General features: G+C 42.3%; 1 protein-coding gene across 5 annotated transcripts in view; it reads right to left on the bottom strand.

Annotated features, from left to right (window-relative positions):
• LOC127648571 (thymocyte selection-associated high mobility group box protein TOX-like) overlaps nucleotides 1–13,485 on the bottom strand; it is an 87,522-nt gene that overhangs the window by 17,488 nt on the left and 56,549 nt on the right. For 3 of the 5 annotated variants that reach the window (XM_052133209.1, XM_052133212.1, XM_052133214.1), the window contains one exon: nucleotides 2,027–2,275. In XM_052133209.1, the coding sequence (XP_051989169.1) occupies nucleotides 2,027–2,275 (249 nt within the window). The remainder of the gene's footprint in view (nucleotides 1–2,026; nucleotides 2,276–13,485) is intronic. The other 2 variants (XM_052133211.1, XM_052133213.1) reach the window with 1 other exon arrangement.

Raw genomic sequence — 13,485 nt, forward strand, 5'->3', positions numbered from 1 at the left:
GATTGTATACAGCACAGAAAAATCCTTTCCCCGTTCATCTGGACTGGGAGATACATTTAGTTATTCCGTTCCATTTATTTCCAATTTTTTTTAATGCATCTAGGAGGGACCGTGAAACCATATGAGATAATTTTCCTTTTAGTCTAATACTTTTTAAAGTGAGGCACATTTCACTCAACTCACTCTGCTAGCTAAACAATGCAAGCTCTGAGACTTATAAAATGAATGCAAAATGTAGGAGACACGTAAATGCACTCTCTGTTCCACCAGAGAAGGCAGCTCCAACAGGCTAATGCTGGGAGAAAATTAATTCCATCAGCTAGCTCTTTCATTCTCCACTGCAGCTACAAGCTCTCTGTCCCGTTGCCTGGCAACCATAATTCATAGCCGCTCTAAATGGATATTCTCCAAGCACTGAGAACATTAAGGTGAAAAGAACAAATGCCTTTGTGAATCACAATATCTTTCAGTGTGGATGTCACTATGTTTTTTTTTTAGTCAGCCATGTGTATATTATTCTTTAAAAATCTGTTTGCTGTACGCGAAAGTTTAAGAGGGCCAGTAAGAAGGAACCTGAGAGTGTTTTTCCCAAGAGCAACAATGGAAATCAAAAGTATCAGTTGTACCTAACATTATTTCTCTTGCAGCCAATATGTGGCAGTTGGAATTTCAACTTTATTTGCTCATTTCCAATAAAAAAAGAGCGGAGTCTCAAAGACATTTGTGCAAATATAATAATTCTGATAGTGAAACAAAGGTCTTAATAAAAAAATAAAAAGCTAAATAAGCAAGACTTTTCTGTGGTTTATCATGCCAAAAATGCAAGAAAATAATGTTCAATATTTAGGTTTGGCCCCAAACATGGAGTGTGTGGAAAACAATAGGTGAGAGATGAAGAGGAGAAGTTTCAGTTTGACTCAAGCGGCAGATTAGCAGTACATCTCCAATCCCTTATAATCAGTCACAGCTCATCAACGCCTGATATGTGTCAGAATCATATTAGTGTGGTTTCTTGTACTTAACCAAAATGTAAGGTTTGGGTTTCATTTCTCCAGAAGTGGAAGTCCAGATTTGGATGATTTGTGATCAATATCCAAAAAATTTCATATACAACATATTATATATTTAAAATATTTAGTTTTAACAATAATTTCATTATAAAAAATTATTTTAATATTTCATATTTATAAATTTCATACTTTAAAAAGTGTGGAAAAAAGGATTTAGAGACTAAAACATTTTATTGATTTAAATGTAATTATAAAAAATATATAATGTATAAAATATAAAAACATAAAATGAAAACAATACAAATAATTAAAAAAATTGTTTAGTATTGTGACAAAAAAAATAGCTTTAAAATGAATGTGGAACAAATTATTTTGAGATAGAATCTGTGCCTAATAACTTTATTAATTTAAATATAAAATATAAATTAAATTAATATTTTTTTTTTATTAATTTAAATAAAATAGTTAAAAAAAATACATGGTTTTAGTAATAATTCTTTTATTAGTAAAAAAAAAATCTAAAGTATATTTTCTATTTATCTGCGGTTTCTAACTGTACTGTACAACTATCTAATGCAGCTACAAGGCAAGGAGAATGCATTAGGAGGAATGCCTTAATGCAACATTTTATTTAAATAATCCTAAAAGGAATTTGGCATTGTTTCACTGTGCGTTAAATCAAATTAGCTCTCATTTGCTGGGTGCTATCTCAATCATTCTATATGCCGCTCCAATATTTTATAACCTCTGTTGAGGTATTCCATTTGTGTCTATTAACTAATTGTTTGGGAACTGAAATGACTATGGTGTTGCGTAATTCCACCATGCAGAATGCATTAACGGCATCTCAAAGGAGAGCATCCACACTGCTCTTTTTGTTTGCTTTAAGATGTCAATATTACAATGAAGGTTCTTCAACAAACAAAGAAACTCTGTATTCTTGGTCACTTTTCATACTAAAGAATGATTCTCCACATCTTAAGGGCCAAAACAGAGACAGAGACCACAAAACTCACCACTGAGAGGGAGTTGGTGAGCAGGCCGCCATCTTGGCCCAGCATGTTGTGGACTGCCATGCCGGATAGGTCCATTCCTTGCAGGTGAAAGGGGTGCAGTCCGTTCTGGGAGACAGGGGGGCACAGGTGATGGTACGTTCCGGACTCAGATTCGGGCAAGTGTGCCATCATGTGTTCGGGAAGTGTGGGTGGAGTGATAGGGGGGATGTTGAAGTCTTCGTCACCAAGACTGGGCACTGGATAGGACTGCTGAGAGAAATGGAGAAGACACAGAGAAGACAAAGATTATGTGATTTGTCAAAAACCTGATATGCCCATTATCTACCATAATTTCGATCCAGATCCAAATCCAAATAAATAGTTTTGTTCTTCGACGTTATACAAATATTTAGGCAGAATGTTAGGGACTGACATCCTCAGACAAAATGTACTTTCATTATTCATGCATTAATAGCTATCATGAACTAACAATGAACAAATCTTTGTTGTAAAAAAGTTGTAAAAATTAAGTTGTTTATTGATAGTTCATAGTACATTAACTAATGTTAACCAATACAACTTTTTATGTAAAAACAATTACTATATGATGAAATTAACATTAACAAAGATTAGTAAATGCTTTAAAAGTATTGTTCATTATTAGTTCAAGTTAACTCATTTTGTTAACTAATGTTAACAAATGGAACCTTATTGTAAAGTGTTACCTCTTATTCATGTTTAATTTATGGCTTATGTAAGCACTGATTGGTTATTAGTGATAATAAATGTTATAAAGAACAAGTTACTATACATTTTTCATGACTACTATCATTAATTTATAGGCTAGTAAAACATGATAACATGATAAAAATGGTCTGACATTGTAAATCTTGCCACAACAAAATGATATTGCAACTTAAAAATGGAAAACCGAACAAAACTTAATGAACATTCTTGTCAAAGTGTCTCCAAAGGCAGGATGAAAAGGCCCTCTGAACAGTTAGTTTGAAATACAGCACAACGGGGGGTGAACCGTAGGCTAGAACAAGGACAGACTGTCCATTTGACACTTATAAATAAGAGAATGAAATTGGTTATGGCATGAACAAAAAATCACTACTACACTCTTGTTGAAAACCAACATTCTTTGATGTTCTATAGTCCGCCACTGAAGTGACGGCTATGATTCACGCAGTATCAATAACAGCAAAAGGACTTATCACAACTATATATAGAGTAAATTAAATGGCAAATTAAGTACATCAAAGTATGTTGAAAATTACAATGATTCATTTCTACTATTTGAGCCTTTGAGGAAGTAAAATTATATGCAAACAGTCAATCAATCCCATTAGACTATAACAAAAGGCTGCTTTTATGAGGCTGAACAGTTCCTTTTCGCTTGGCTGTGAAGTTTGCTTTGGCTGGGAATATTGCCTGCTTTCAAACAGCCTGCCCTACGCACTGCCTCCTGCGGCCCTTGTCAGTTTAGACTGTGATGAAAAACATGTAAAGCAGATAAGGAGATGAAAGGCTGTACAAATCCAAGCAAAATCATAAATTATTCTGTAAACACTCCCTGGGAGTAAAATACTGTAGAAAAATATATACAGTTATCAGAGATAGATAGATAGAGAGAGAGAGAGAGAGAGAGAGAGAGAGAGAGAGAGAGAGAGAGATCCAGGCTGCACTTGCATCTATGAAGTAAGTTTATTATCTCTACCAAAGGGTAGTCGGAGAACATATCAAGCCATGTTTCCCCCACAGCATACGGCCATCGAGTCTAAGAGCAGAAGAGCAAATATACCTCTGCCTCTGATTCAGCCTGAAATGACTCAAATGTTTCCTCTCTTTTTTACCTTCAAAGGGACTCTTCATTTCGGGTGCTTTATTATCTCTAATACATTGCTTTTATTCGCTGCAAACTAAATGAACCTGTCAGACAGCCAACTACAGGCAATTAGATATGAAATTGGTTCCAAATTCAAACTCAACTAAAATAACGGTCCAACTGTTACTTTTAAGAATTGCAATAATCGTTTTAATGAGCGTCCTACTTCTGCCTCTAAAAGCCAATGTATCATGCTCATTTGCATACTTGATTGTATTGTGCCTCACAGATGTCTGCGTTTGTTTTGCAGGAAATATGCTGGCATAATTCATACAGTAAGGCCCTTAGAGGAATGATTTTACTGCCAAATTAAAAATAAATAAATCACATAAAACAAGATGACTGTGTTGCAAATAATGTACTTATTTTTGTAATTATTGATATTGTAAGATATTATTATATTCTGGTGAAAATATTTAAAACAAATAAGAGCAAGAAATGGATGGCTGTTTTGCCTACTTGAGTCAAGGTGTAAATATGTTTATGTACATTAAAGGTTATTTTTTTGTATCCTTTTTTTCTTTCTTTCTTTATTTTTTTTTTTTTTGTGACATCGAGACGCAAAAACAGGCAGCCAAGAAAGAGAACACAGGAAATAAATAAGCCTGCGCTGTGGTGTGTGGCTCTGAAAATGTGAAATTCTCCAAAATTAAGAGCATCGAAATCATTTCCAGCATCTGTGTTTTTTTTTGTTTTTTTTTCATGAAAAAGAGGCTGAAGGCAAATTACTTTAGATGAGTATAAACATATCAAAACATTATGTTATCAACTAATCTGAGGAAATACATTTTCTCCTTGATTGAAGCGATTTGTGCAATGAGTCCAATGCCAAGGACTGAACTGTACCTGAAGAAGAAACTTTTAAACATGCATCATTTTTCTTTCAGTAGCAATTTCTGTGGTAATAGAAATATTTTTGTATCATCTCAAAAAACCTTCAGGGTCAGAAAGTGCATTTGAATTGGATAAAATATACTAATCTACATGAAATGAGTACAACATTTGATGTCTGTAAACTCTGGTTTTAAAATGATGTTACTGTACATTCAGATCTACTGCTTTGTATAGTTCTCTTACGAGAGGTTCTCTCGTATTGCGTAAGCTAGCTTACGCTACGGGAAAGATTCATCTTTTCTGAGATATTGAAGCCAAAAAATTATCCTTAATTCTGTATCATTTGTCAACGCAGTGCAGCAACTGCAGACCTTGAGCGGGCTAGCTAGCGAGCTCATTGGTTGCTCTGCGGCAACTGCTGCAGCCTATAGACAAACTTGGGCGAACTCGCGTCCAATGAGAGGCGTCCGCGCGCTTACTGCATCAAAGCCCGCCAAAATGGGTGTGGCTAGAGTGCATATAAGCATAGTTCGTAGGCTGGAACCCTGATTTTCATCTCTTCAGCGAAGCTCTTCGCATCTCTGAACTGGAAGCCGCGTCGCAGTTCGAGGGGCATCTAGCAAGCTTGGACAGCGCTCGAAGAAGCCGGCCGTCTCCGCCACCTTCAGCCATCCTGCGAGCTACGCCATCCGGCGACGTATCCTTTTTTAGAGCAAGCTAGTTCTTAACGAACTTCACAAAAGAGTAACGAGGGTCTTTTGTAAGATGCCTCGCACCACTTGCGCTTCATGCCGCGCCCCTCTCAGCGCCGGAGACCGCCACATCATCTGCGCTCTCTGCCTGGGACTGGGGCATGCAGAGCTCGCCCTCGCTGAAGGTGGATGCGACCTCTGCGAGGAGCTTCCGATGTCGACCCTGCGGGCTCGACTCGAAGCGCTCAGAACCGAAGCCGCCGCGCCGCCTTCCGTTCCGCCGTGCAGGAAAAAGCGCCGCTCCCAAAGGCTGCCAGAACCGGTTATAGCCATCTCGGAGGATGAGGCAGAGTATAAGGGCTGTTCCATCATGGCTTCGGACAGCGAGGAGTGGTCAGGCTCCCACGCCTCCTCCTCGGCCCAGGAATCCAGCAGGACCCGCGCCGGAGTCGAAGGGGAACTAACACGCCTCCTCACACAGGCCGTCGACCGCCTCGAGCTCGAGTGGTCACCGCCCCCTGAGCAGGCTCCCAACAGACTCGACGGCTGCTTTCTTCAGAGCCGTCGCAGCGCAACACCCGCGGCCCGGGCCGCTCCCTTCCTGCTGGAACTCCACACTGAGCTTGCAAAGTCGTGGAACGCGCCTTTCTCGGCCAGGATCCGTTCCCACGTCTCCAACCCTCTCGCTTCGGTGGACGGCGCCACCAAGAAGGGCTACTCCTCCATCCCCCCGGTTGAGGATTCGGTAGCAGCACACCTTTGCCCGCCCTCCGCGAGATGGCGGTCTAAGCCAGTGCTCCCGTCTAAGGCCTGCAGAGCGACTTCCGCCTATGTTGGCCGCGCCTATTCCGCTGCCGGCCAAGCCGCATCTGCTCTGCACTCCATGGCCGTCTTACAGATCCTTCTCTGGCCGCTCTGTCACACGACCAGCCTTATGTGTAGATAAATGTGCCCACAATCCAGTGTTCACCTCTACACACAAGCATTACACTTCCCGTGTCCCGATCAGAGCCCACTCACATAAAGCGGACACAGCCCGCTCGAGTGTTAGAGTCAATAAACGCGCTCACGAATACGTGCGCGCGCCCATTCTCTGCCCGCTCTGTCACACGGCCAGCAAACACTTCTCTGCATGTAAGTCCCGTGCCCGTGACTATGCTCGCGCATCACTTAACAGATGTGACTCTTTCCCCATTCACCTCAATCGGGAAGTCACTCACAGAACAGCCTGTCCCTGCTGTCTGCGAGCAGTCATGCATAAGCACAGTAAGCGCGCTCACACATTCTGTTCAGCGCACTGTGTGCAGCAATCAGGGCGATTTGGCCATTCACCCTCTAGCGTTACGCTTCAAAGCGTGGGAAGCTATCCCAGGGATATCCAAATGGGTGTTAAGCACAATAAAACAGGGCTATTTGCTACAGTTCGATCGCCGCCCTCCCCGCTTCAGAGCGTGGCTCGAAAATATTGTGAACACGGAAGCAGCCTGCATTATACCTTCTGTGCAAAAGGGCCATAGAGAAAGTGCCGCCTTCGCTGAGCGAGTCGGGGTTTTACAGACGTTATTTTCTTGTTCCCAAGAAAGACGGCGCCCTCAGACCAATATTAGATCTCAAGGGTTTGAACCAGTGGGGATTTCTTTAAGACTGCAAGGGAAGCTCAGCTTCCCCTATAATGTCAAAAAAAATAATGGTCTATTGTGTGTAGCGAATCAGCTCTATGAAATATTAATAATCAATCATAACTTGTTATAATCGATCATGAATATTTGGATCAGTTAATCGGGTTAACTTGATGTAGCTACATTAACATTACAACCAAATGCTCGGTTCATCCCGTGAACACTCAATATTGGTTATTAATTAATTAATTAATAGAAAGGTACATTTCCGGGCATGGGAAATGTCTTTCTTACTACGTATTAAGAGCAAGTAGTCAAAATCTATGATTAGTGACTTTAGATATGAGCTTGAGACACAGACAACTTTACATGTGACATGAACAAGACTTTATTAACTAGACTAAACATTTAAACTACTCTAACATACATATACATACATGCATACAGTTTACCAAGGGAAAGAGGGTTGAAGCAGAATACAGGAAGGCAAGAAGTTATAGCATTGTTTGAAATTCAGCAGATCAACAGCCTGAGCAAACCATCATATTAGTTCTGACATGCCCTTTTTAGAAAGGGGTGAGGATACTTAATGTATCAAATAATGAGACTAAGTTTGATACTTGCATGTCCCATTTGAATTAAACTGTCCTGATGCAATTGTTGAGGCTCCAGTTGATCTTTGATGATGTTGTCTTGATGAGAGAGAGAACCAGTGGGGGTCAGATTGATCTTTGGTGAATGGAAAGACAAGGCCGTAGCCTGGCGCATGCTTGGGAGTCCTTGGGGCCTCCTAGTTCAGCATCATTCAGCAAGAGAGTGAGAGAGCACAAGGCTCAGAGGGCAAGAGAGGCAGGAAGCAAGAGGAGCATAAGAGAGCGAAGAGACGTAAGACTAAGAGATAAGAGCATTTATAACCTTAGAAAACATGTCCCACCTCTCATTGGCTCGACCAATGAGAAGGGTTTGGGTTCCAGGCGGGAATTTGGTTTATTGCTCTTTGTTCTCACATTTCTCATTGCATGAGCAAGAAAGAAACTAGGAAATATACTTGTAATACTAATATGTTGTTGTTATCGACATATCATGTACACAGTCATTTCGATCTTCAAAATACCAAGTTATAGAGACCAAATATGCCACACATTTGATTTCGGTTAACCATAGTATGCAAAGTCTGAAACATTAACCCATTAGAATTTGAAAGAAAACACAGATCAAACAACATTTAGGAAAATTATGAGATGGAACATTAGATACGTGTCAATGAATTTATCACATGGATATATAGAATATATATATAGGATTAACAGGGTTCATTTCTCTTTCTCAGTAAGAGAATGAAGTGAGGGTCAGCACTTCTCTGAACATTCCTTTGGAGGTCGTAAAAGTCTCCCTTACTCTGGGCATGAGAGAGTTCCTCTGTCAAGGCTCATTTGCATGTTTATGACAGTAAGAGATTTTGGGCTGAATGACTCAAAAGATAGTAAAACATTGCGTAATATCATTCTACAGAGATCTTATATTCGAATTCAGCTCGGACAAATCGTAAGGTTTAATTTGATACCAAGAAACGTGTGTTTAGTACACTTAAAAAGGGAATATACACTCTGAGGCTATTAAATATGAGGCCTCAGAGTTTAAAACACACAACGAAACAGTTCTAACGAGTTTGATATACCTCAGAAATACACAACATACAGGGATTACACGTATTTCATTAGCAATATGCAGTTCTGTGTTTAACTGAAACACACACACACACACACACATTGTTACGTTCAAAGTTTCCCCCTTCCTGTCCACACGATAAGCACTTGGTGAGCATGCGGATGTCACATGCGGTTCTCTGTCAATAGTTCATTGTCTCTTTGTCAATACATGTATTGTGCTTGTGGAGACTGGTTGGCGCTATTTCAGTAATTAGGGGAGTTTTTAACAGTAAGTTCTTGTTTGTTCGTGAATCTGTTAAGGCCACTGATCCTCCACCATACCTTACATGTGTAAACAATTTATTGACTAAAAATGCGTTAGAACACGTTCATCTCGAAGACGAGTTCGTTCAGAATCAGCTACATTACATATAGCAGGTCGGCTGACTCGATTTACTTCTCATACATTCCCGTAGCGTCAGTGCCCTGTTGAAGCCGAGCATCCATTGACTTCAATGGGGCTGCTCTGAACAGTTTTTTTCAGTGCTCCGAAAATAGATGGTCATTGGATAAATGCTGCGATTATGTCCCGCCCACGGACGCTCAGCGTCTCGAGGGGTGAATGAGGAGTGGGCTGGCCCGGACTCCGGGCTTCCGCGTGATGATTGGAGGATCTGTCGAAAGACTGCATCTCCTTTTGATTGACAGCGAATCTGTACTATAAGAAGTCACTGAAGCTATTTCGCGCTCAGTCCCATCGCGGATTTCTCAAGTGTAGTCGAAAGACAAACTGCTGCAACCTATTTCTTTATATTTGTTTGGCGAAATTGCACGTATTGGAACGTAGGGCAGAATTTACTTTTAAATAAGTTTATAATGTAGGCCGAAAATGAGCTTCCCCTCTTTGAAAGACCAGCAGCCGCCACTGGTTTGAACAAGGTTCTTGCAAAATGACCGTTCAAAATGCTTACAATCAGGAAACTCCTCGCGCATACGCGCCAGGGGGACTGGTTTATCTCTCTCGATCTGAAAGATGCCTACTTTCAGATTCAGATAAATCCCTGTCACAGGCCATTCTTGAGATTCAGCCGACGGCCAGGTTTATCAATACACCGTCCTTCCGCTCGGCCTGTCTTTAGCACCCCGTACTTTCACAAAGTGCATGGATGCGGCGCTCGCACCCCTGTGGAGTCAGGGCTTGCGAATTCTGAACTATTTGGACGACTGGCTGATTATGGCACAGTCACATACGGAGCTGCTGTCTCACAGAACAGTTCTCCTCAGCCATCTGAACAGTTTGGGTCTTGCAGTCAATTGGACCAAGAGCTCACTACAGCCCAGTCAGGCAATTTCCTTCCTTGGAATAGAACTAGACTCCGTGGCAATGACGGCTCCCTTATCTACACAGCAGCCGTGTTCAGCGACTAGCCGCGTCCTTTCAGATGAACAGCCTCACGCCTCTGAAAAAATTTCAGAGAGTGCTAGGTTACATGGCCTCAGCCGCAGCAGTACTTCAGCTGGGTTTACTGCGCATCGCCCGCTTCAGCATTGGCTAAACACCCGCGTCTCGCCGGGCTTGGGCCACAGGCCGCCAGCTGATCAAGGTGACTCAGACCTGTATTTCAGCTCTGCAGCCCTGGACAGTGGCCAAATGGTATCAGCGGGGAGTGACGATGGGAGCTGTATCTCGCCGAAAAGTCATCTCGACAGACGCGTCCAACACGGGTTGGGGTGCGGTCTGCGAGGGCTCTCCGGTTTTTGGCCTATGGTCAGTTCAGGAAAAGCTCCTTCACATAAATTGTCTGGAAATGATAGTGGTCGAGTACGCGCTTGTGCGCTTTCTCCCAGTCATTCAGGGTCACCACGTCCTGGTCCGTTCGGACAACAGATCTGTGGTATCCTACCTAAACCGTCAGGGCGGTGTCAGATCCAGGAACCTCTTCCATCTGATGAAACACATACTGAGTTGGTCCCAGTGCCACATGCGCTCGCTGAGGGTGACGCACGTGCCAGGCCACCTGAACGACGGCCCAGGCAGACTGTCCAGAGACAATATTCCTCCAGGGGAATGGTCCCTGCACGCTCAAACATTCCAGAAGTTATGGCGCATATTCGGCAGAGCAGAGATAGACCTCTTTGCGTCAGAAGAGAACTCTCACTGCCAAATATTTTTCTCGAAAGGCGAGGATGTGCTGGCCCAGGACTGGCCCAACCGCCCGCTTTACGCCTTCCCTAGAAGGATGAACCCCCCGCGCCCCCCATCGGTTCCTATCTGGGATCTTTCTATAGTTCTCGAAACTATGAAAGCCCCCCCTTTCGAACCGCTTCAATCCGTGGATTTGAAATATCTTTCACTCAAAACTGTTTTTCTGACTGCCCTGTCATCAGTCAAACGTGTGGGAGACCTTCACGCGCTGTCTGTCAGCGCTGCGTGTCTTGAGTTCGGACCAAGTGACTCCAAGGTCATTTTAAAGCCTAGACACGGCTATGTTCCCAAGGTGATCGGTACTCCTTTCAGAGCACAGGTCATTTCCCTATCGGACACCAACGCGACACCAATCTCCTTTGCCCAGTCAGAGCACTGAGATTGTATACTGCGCGCTCCGCCTCTTTCAGACGCTCTGACCAGCTTTTCGTTTCATTCAGAGGGCGCACCAAAGGTCTCGCCGCCTCGAAACAGACACTGTCTAGATGGATAGTGGACGCTATTGCTGCCGCATACGCGTCAAAAGACCTGCCATGCCCGTTGGGCATTAGGGCTCACTCCACTAGAGGCATGGCCTCATCGTGGGCATGGTCCAGCGGGATTTCCATTCACGACATATGTGTGACAGCGGGCTGGGCTTCCCCCTCCACCTTTGTCAGATTTTACAATCTGGAAGTGCCAGCCATGCAGGCAAAACTACTAGCGGTTTAATACGCTACAGCTCCCCTGGTGAGCTGCACTGATGGGACTCATTCCACACAGACCGGCACCGCCGCTCTGTCGTTCCCTTCCCACTATGTGCTTATGTATTACACACACACTGGCCCGCACTCTTGCCGGCCAAATATTATTTCCCCACTCACAAGGGCTCCCCCGGGTCCCCCCACCCCCGGGGCTCATGCAGTGGATGCTTGGCGCGCACGGCACTGACAATGGGTTCCCGTAGCGTAAGCTAGCTTACACAATACGAGAGAACCTCTCGTAAGAGAACGAATCGGTTACCTAACGTAACCTCGGTTCTCTCTAGATGAGGGAACGAGTATTGCGTAGCCGGCCGTGCTCGCGCCACGAGCGACTTTCGCTTCATTCAATGAAAACCAGGGTTCCAGCCTACGAACTACGCTTATATGCACTCTAGCCACGCCCATTTTGGCGGGCTTTGATGCAGTAAGCGCATGGAGGCCTCTCATTGGACGCGAGTTCGCCCAAGTTTGTCTATAGGCTGCAGCAGTTGCTGCAGAGCAACCAATGAGCTCGCTAGCTAGCCCGCTCAAGGTCTGCAGTTGCTGCACTGCGTTGACAAATGATACAAAATTAAGGATAATGTTTTGGCTTCAATATCTCAGAAAAGATGAATCTTTCCCGTAGCTTAAGCTAGCTTACGCAATACTCGTTCCCTCATGTAGAGAGAACCGAGGTTACGTTAGGTAACCGATTCGTTTCCATCCATAATTTAGCTTGAAAACCAAACCTTGTGCACTTTTTCTCTAAAAGCAAATGAAACAATAAATGAAACAACTGAAGACAAAACTACCATTTCTGTGCAAATCAGTTTGCTTTTGATCCTTCAGACATTTGATGACACATAGTTTCCCAACTGCCGTCATTCGCAAGATGCAAAGGGAAAGGAGAAAAAAAAAACTTTTCAGATGTACAATGTGCCATTCCTCGTCCATTTCAAGTGACATCATTTCAAATGGACAACAAATCTTGCAGGGAGGTGATTGCCTGTCAGATTGCACAAGGGTAATGGGACTGGTGGGAGATGATTGGCAAATGAGCAGGAGAGTCATTTAAATCTACTATCAATTACTGATGATGGTCATGATGGCTGTATGGAATCATTGTCTATGGGCGACTTCACAGTCAGCAGTCAATCAAAGCTTCACAGCAAAGAGGGGAAAAGGAATGAAGCAGTTAAACAGTTGTGTATCTGATGTGCTTTACACTAACAATAAGGAAAGAAATAAGAGACAGAATGGAACGATATGAGAAGAATCCTTCTGTTTTTTTGCAAGTTGTAGTGAGTGGCAGAAATGCTTCAGTAGCAGAAATTATGCATTAAATTACTGCAGTCTCACAATGGAGAGGTAGATTGTTTATAAGCCTTCCATCTTGACAGGCATAAATCAGCTAGTCATTATAAAAAGAAATGCACACACTCTGGAGGAGGTGGATGAGGAATGTGCATTTTTGAGATAAGAGATATTACCAGAAACCACCATACTCACTAGTTCATTTATTTTCTTCATAGTCTTAATGGTCATTTGAAGAAAGTTTATTTTATATTATTAATTATAGTTATAATAAATAAAATAAATTATTTTATATTGTTAAAATATTACAATAAATATTATATTATTTATTGTTATATTTGATTTATTATTATATTATTATAACATTACACAATTGTATATATATATATATATATATATACACACACACCCACACACTGGTGGCCAATAGTTTGGAATAATGTACAGATTTTGCTCTTATGGAAAGAAATTGGTACTTTTATTCACCAAAGTGGCATTCAACTGATCAGATTGTATAGTCAGGACATTATTAACATGAAACATTACTATTACA

This window comes from Xyrauchen texanus, chromosome 9 (assembly GCF_025860055.1).
Source record: "Xyrauchen texanus isolate HMW12.3.18 chromosome 9, RBS_HiC_50CHRs, whole genome shotgun sequence".
Taxonomy (NCBI): Eukaryota; Metazoa; Chordata; class Actinopteri; order Cypriniformes; family Catostomidae; genus Xyrauchen; species Xyrauchen texanus.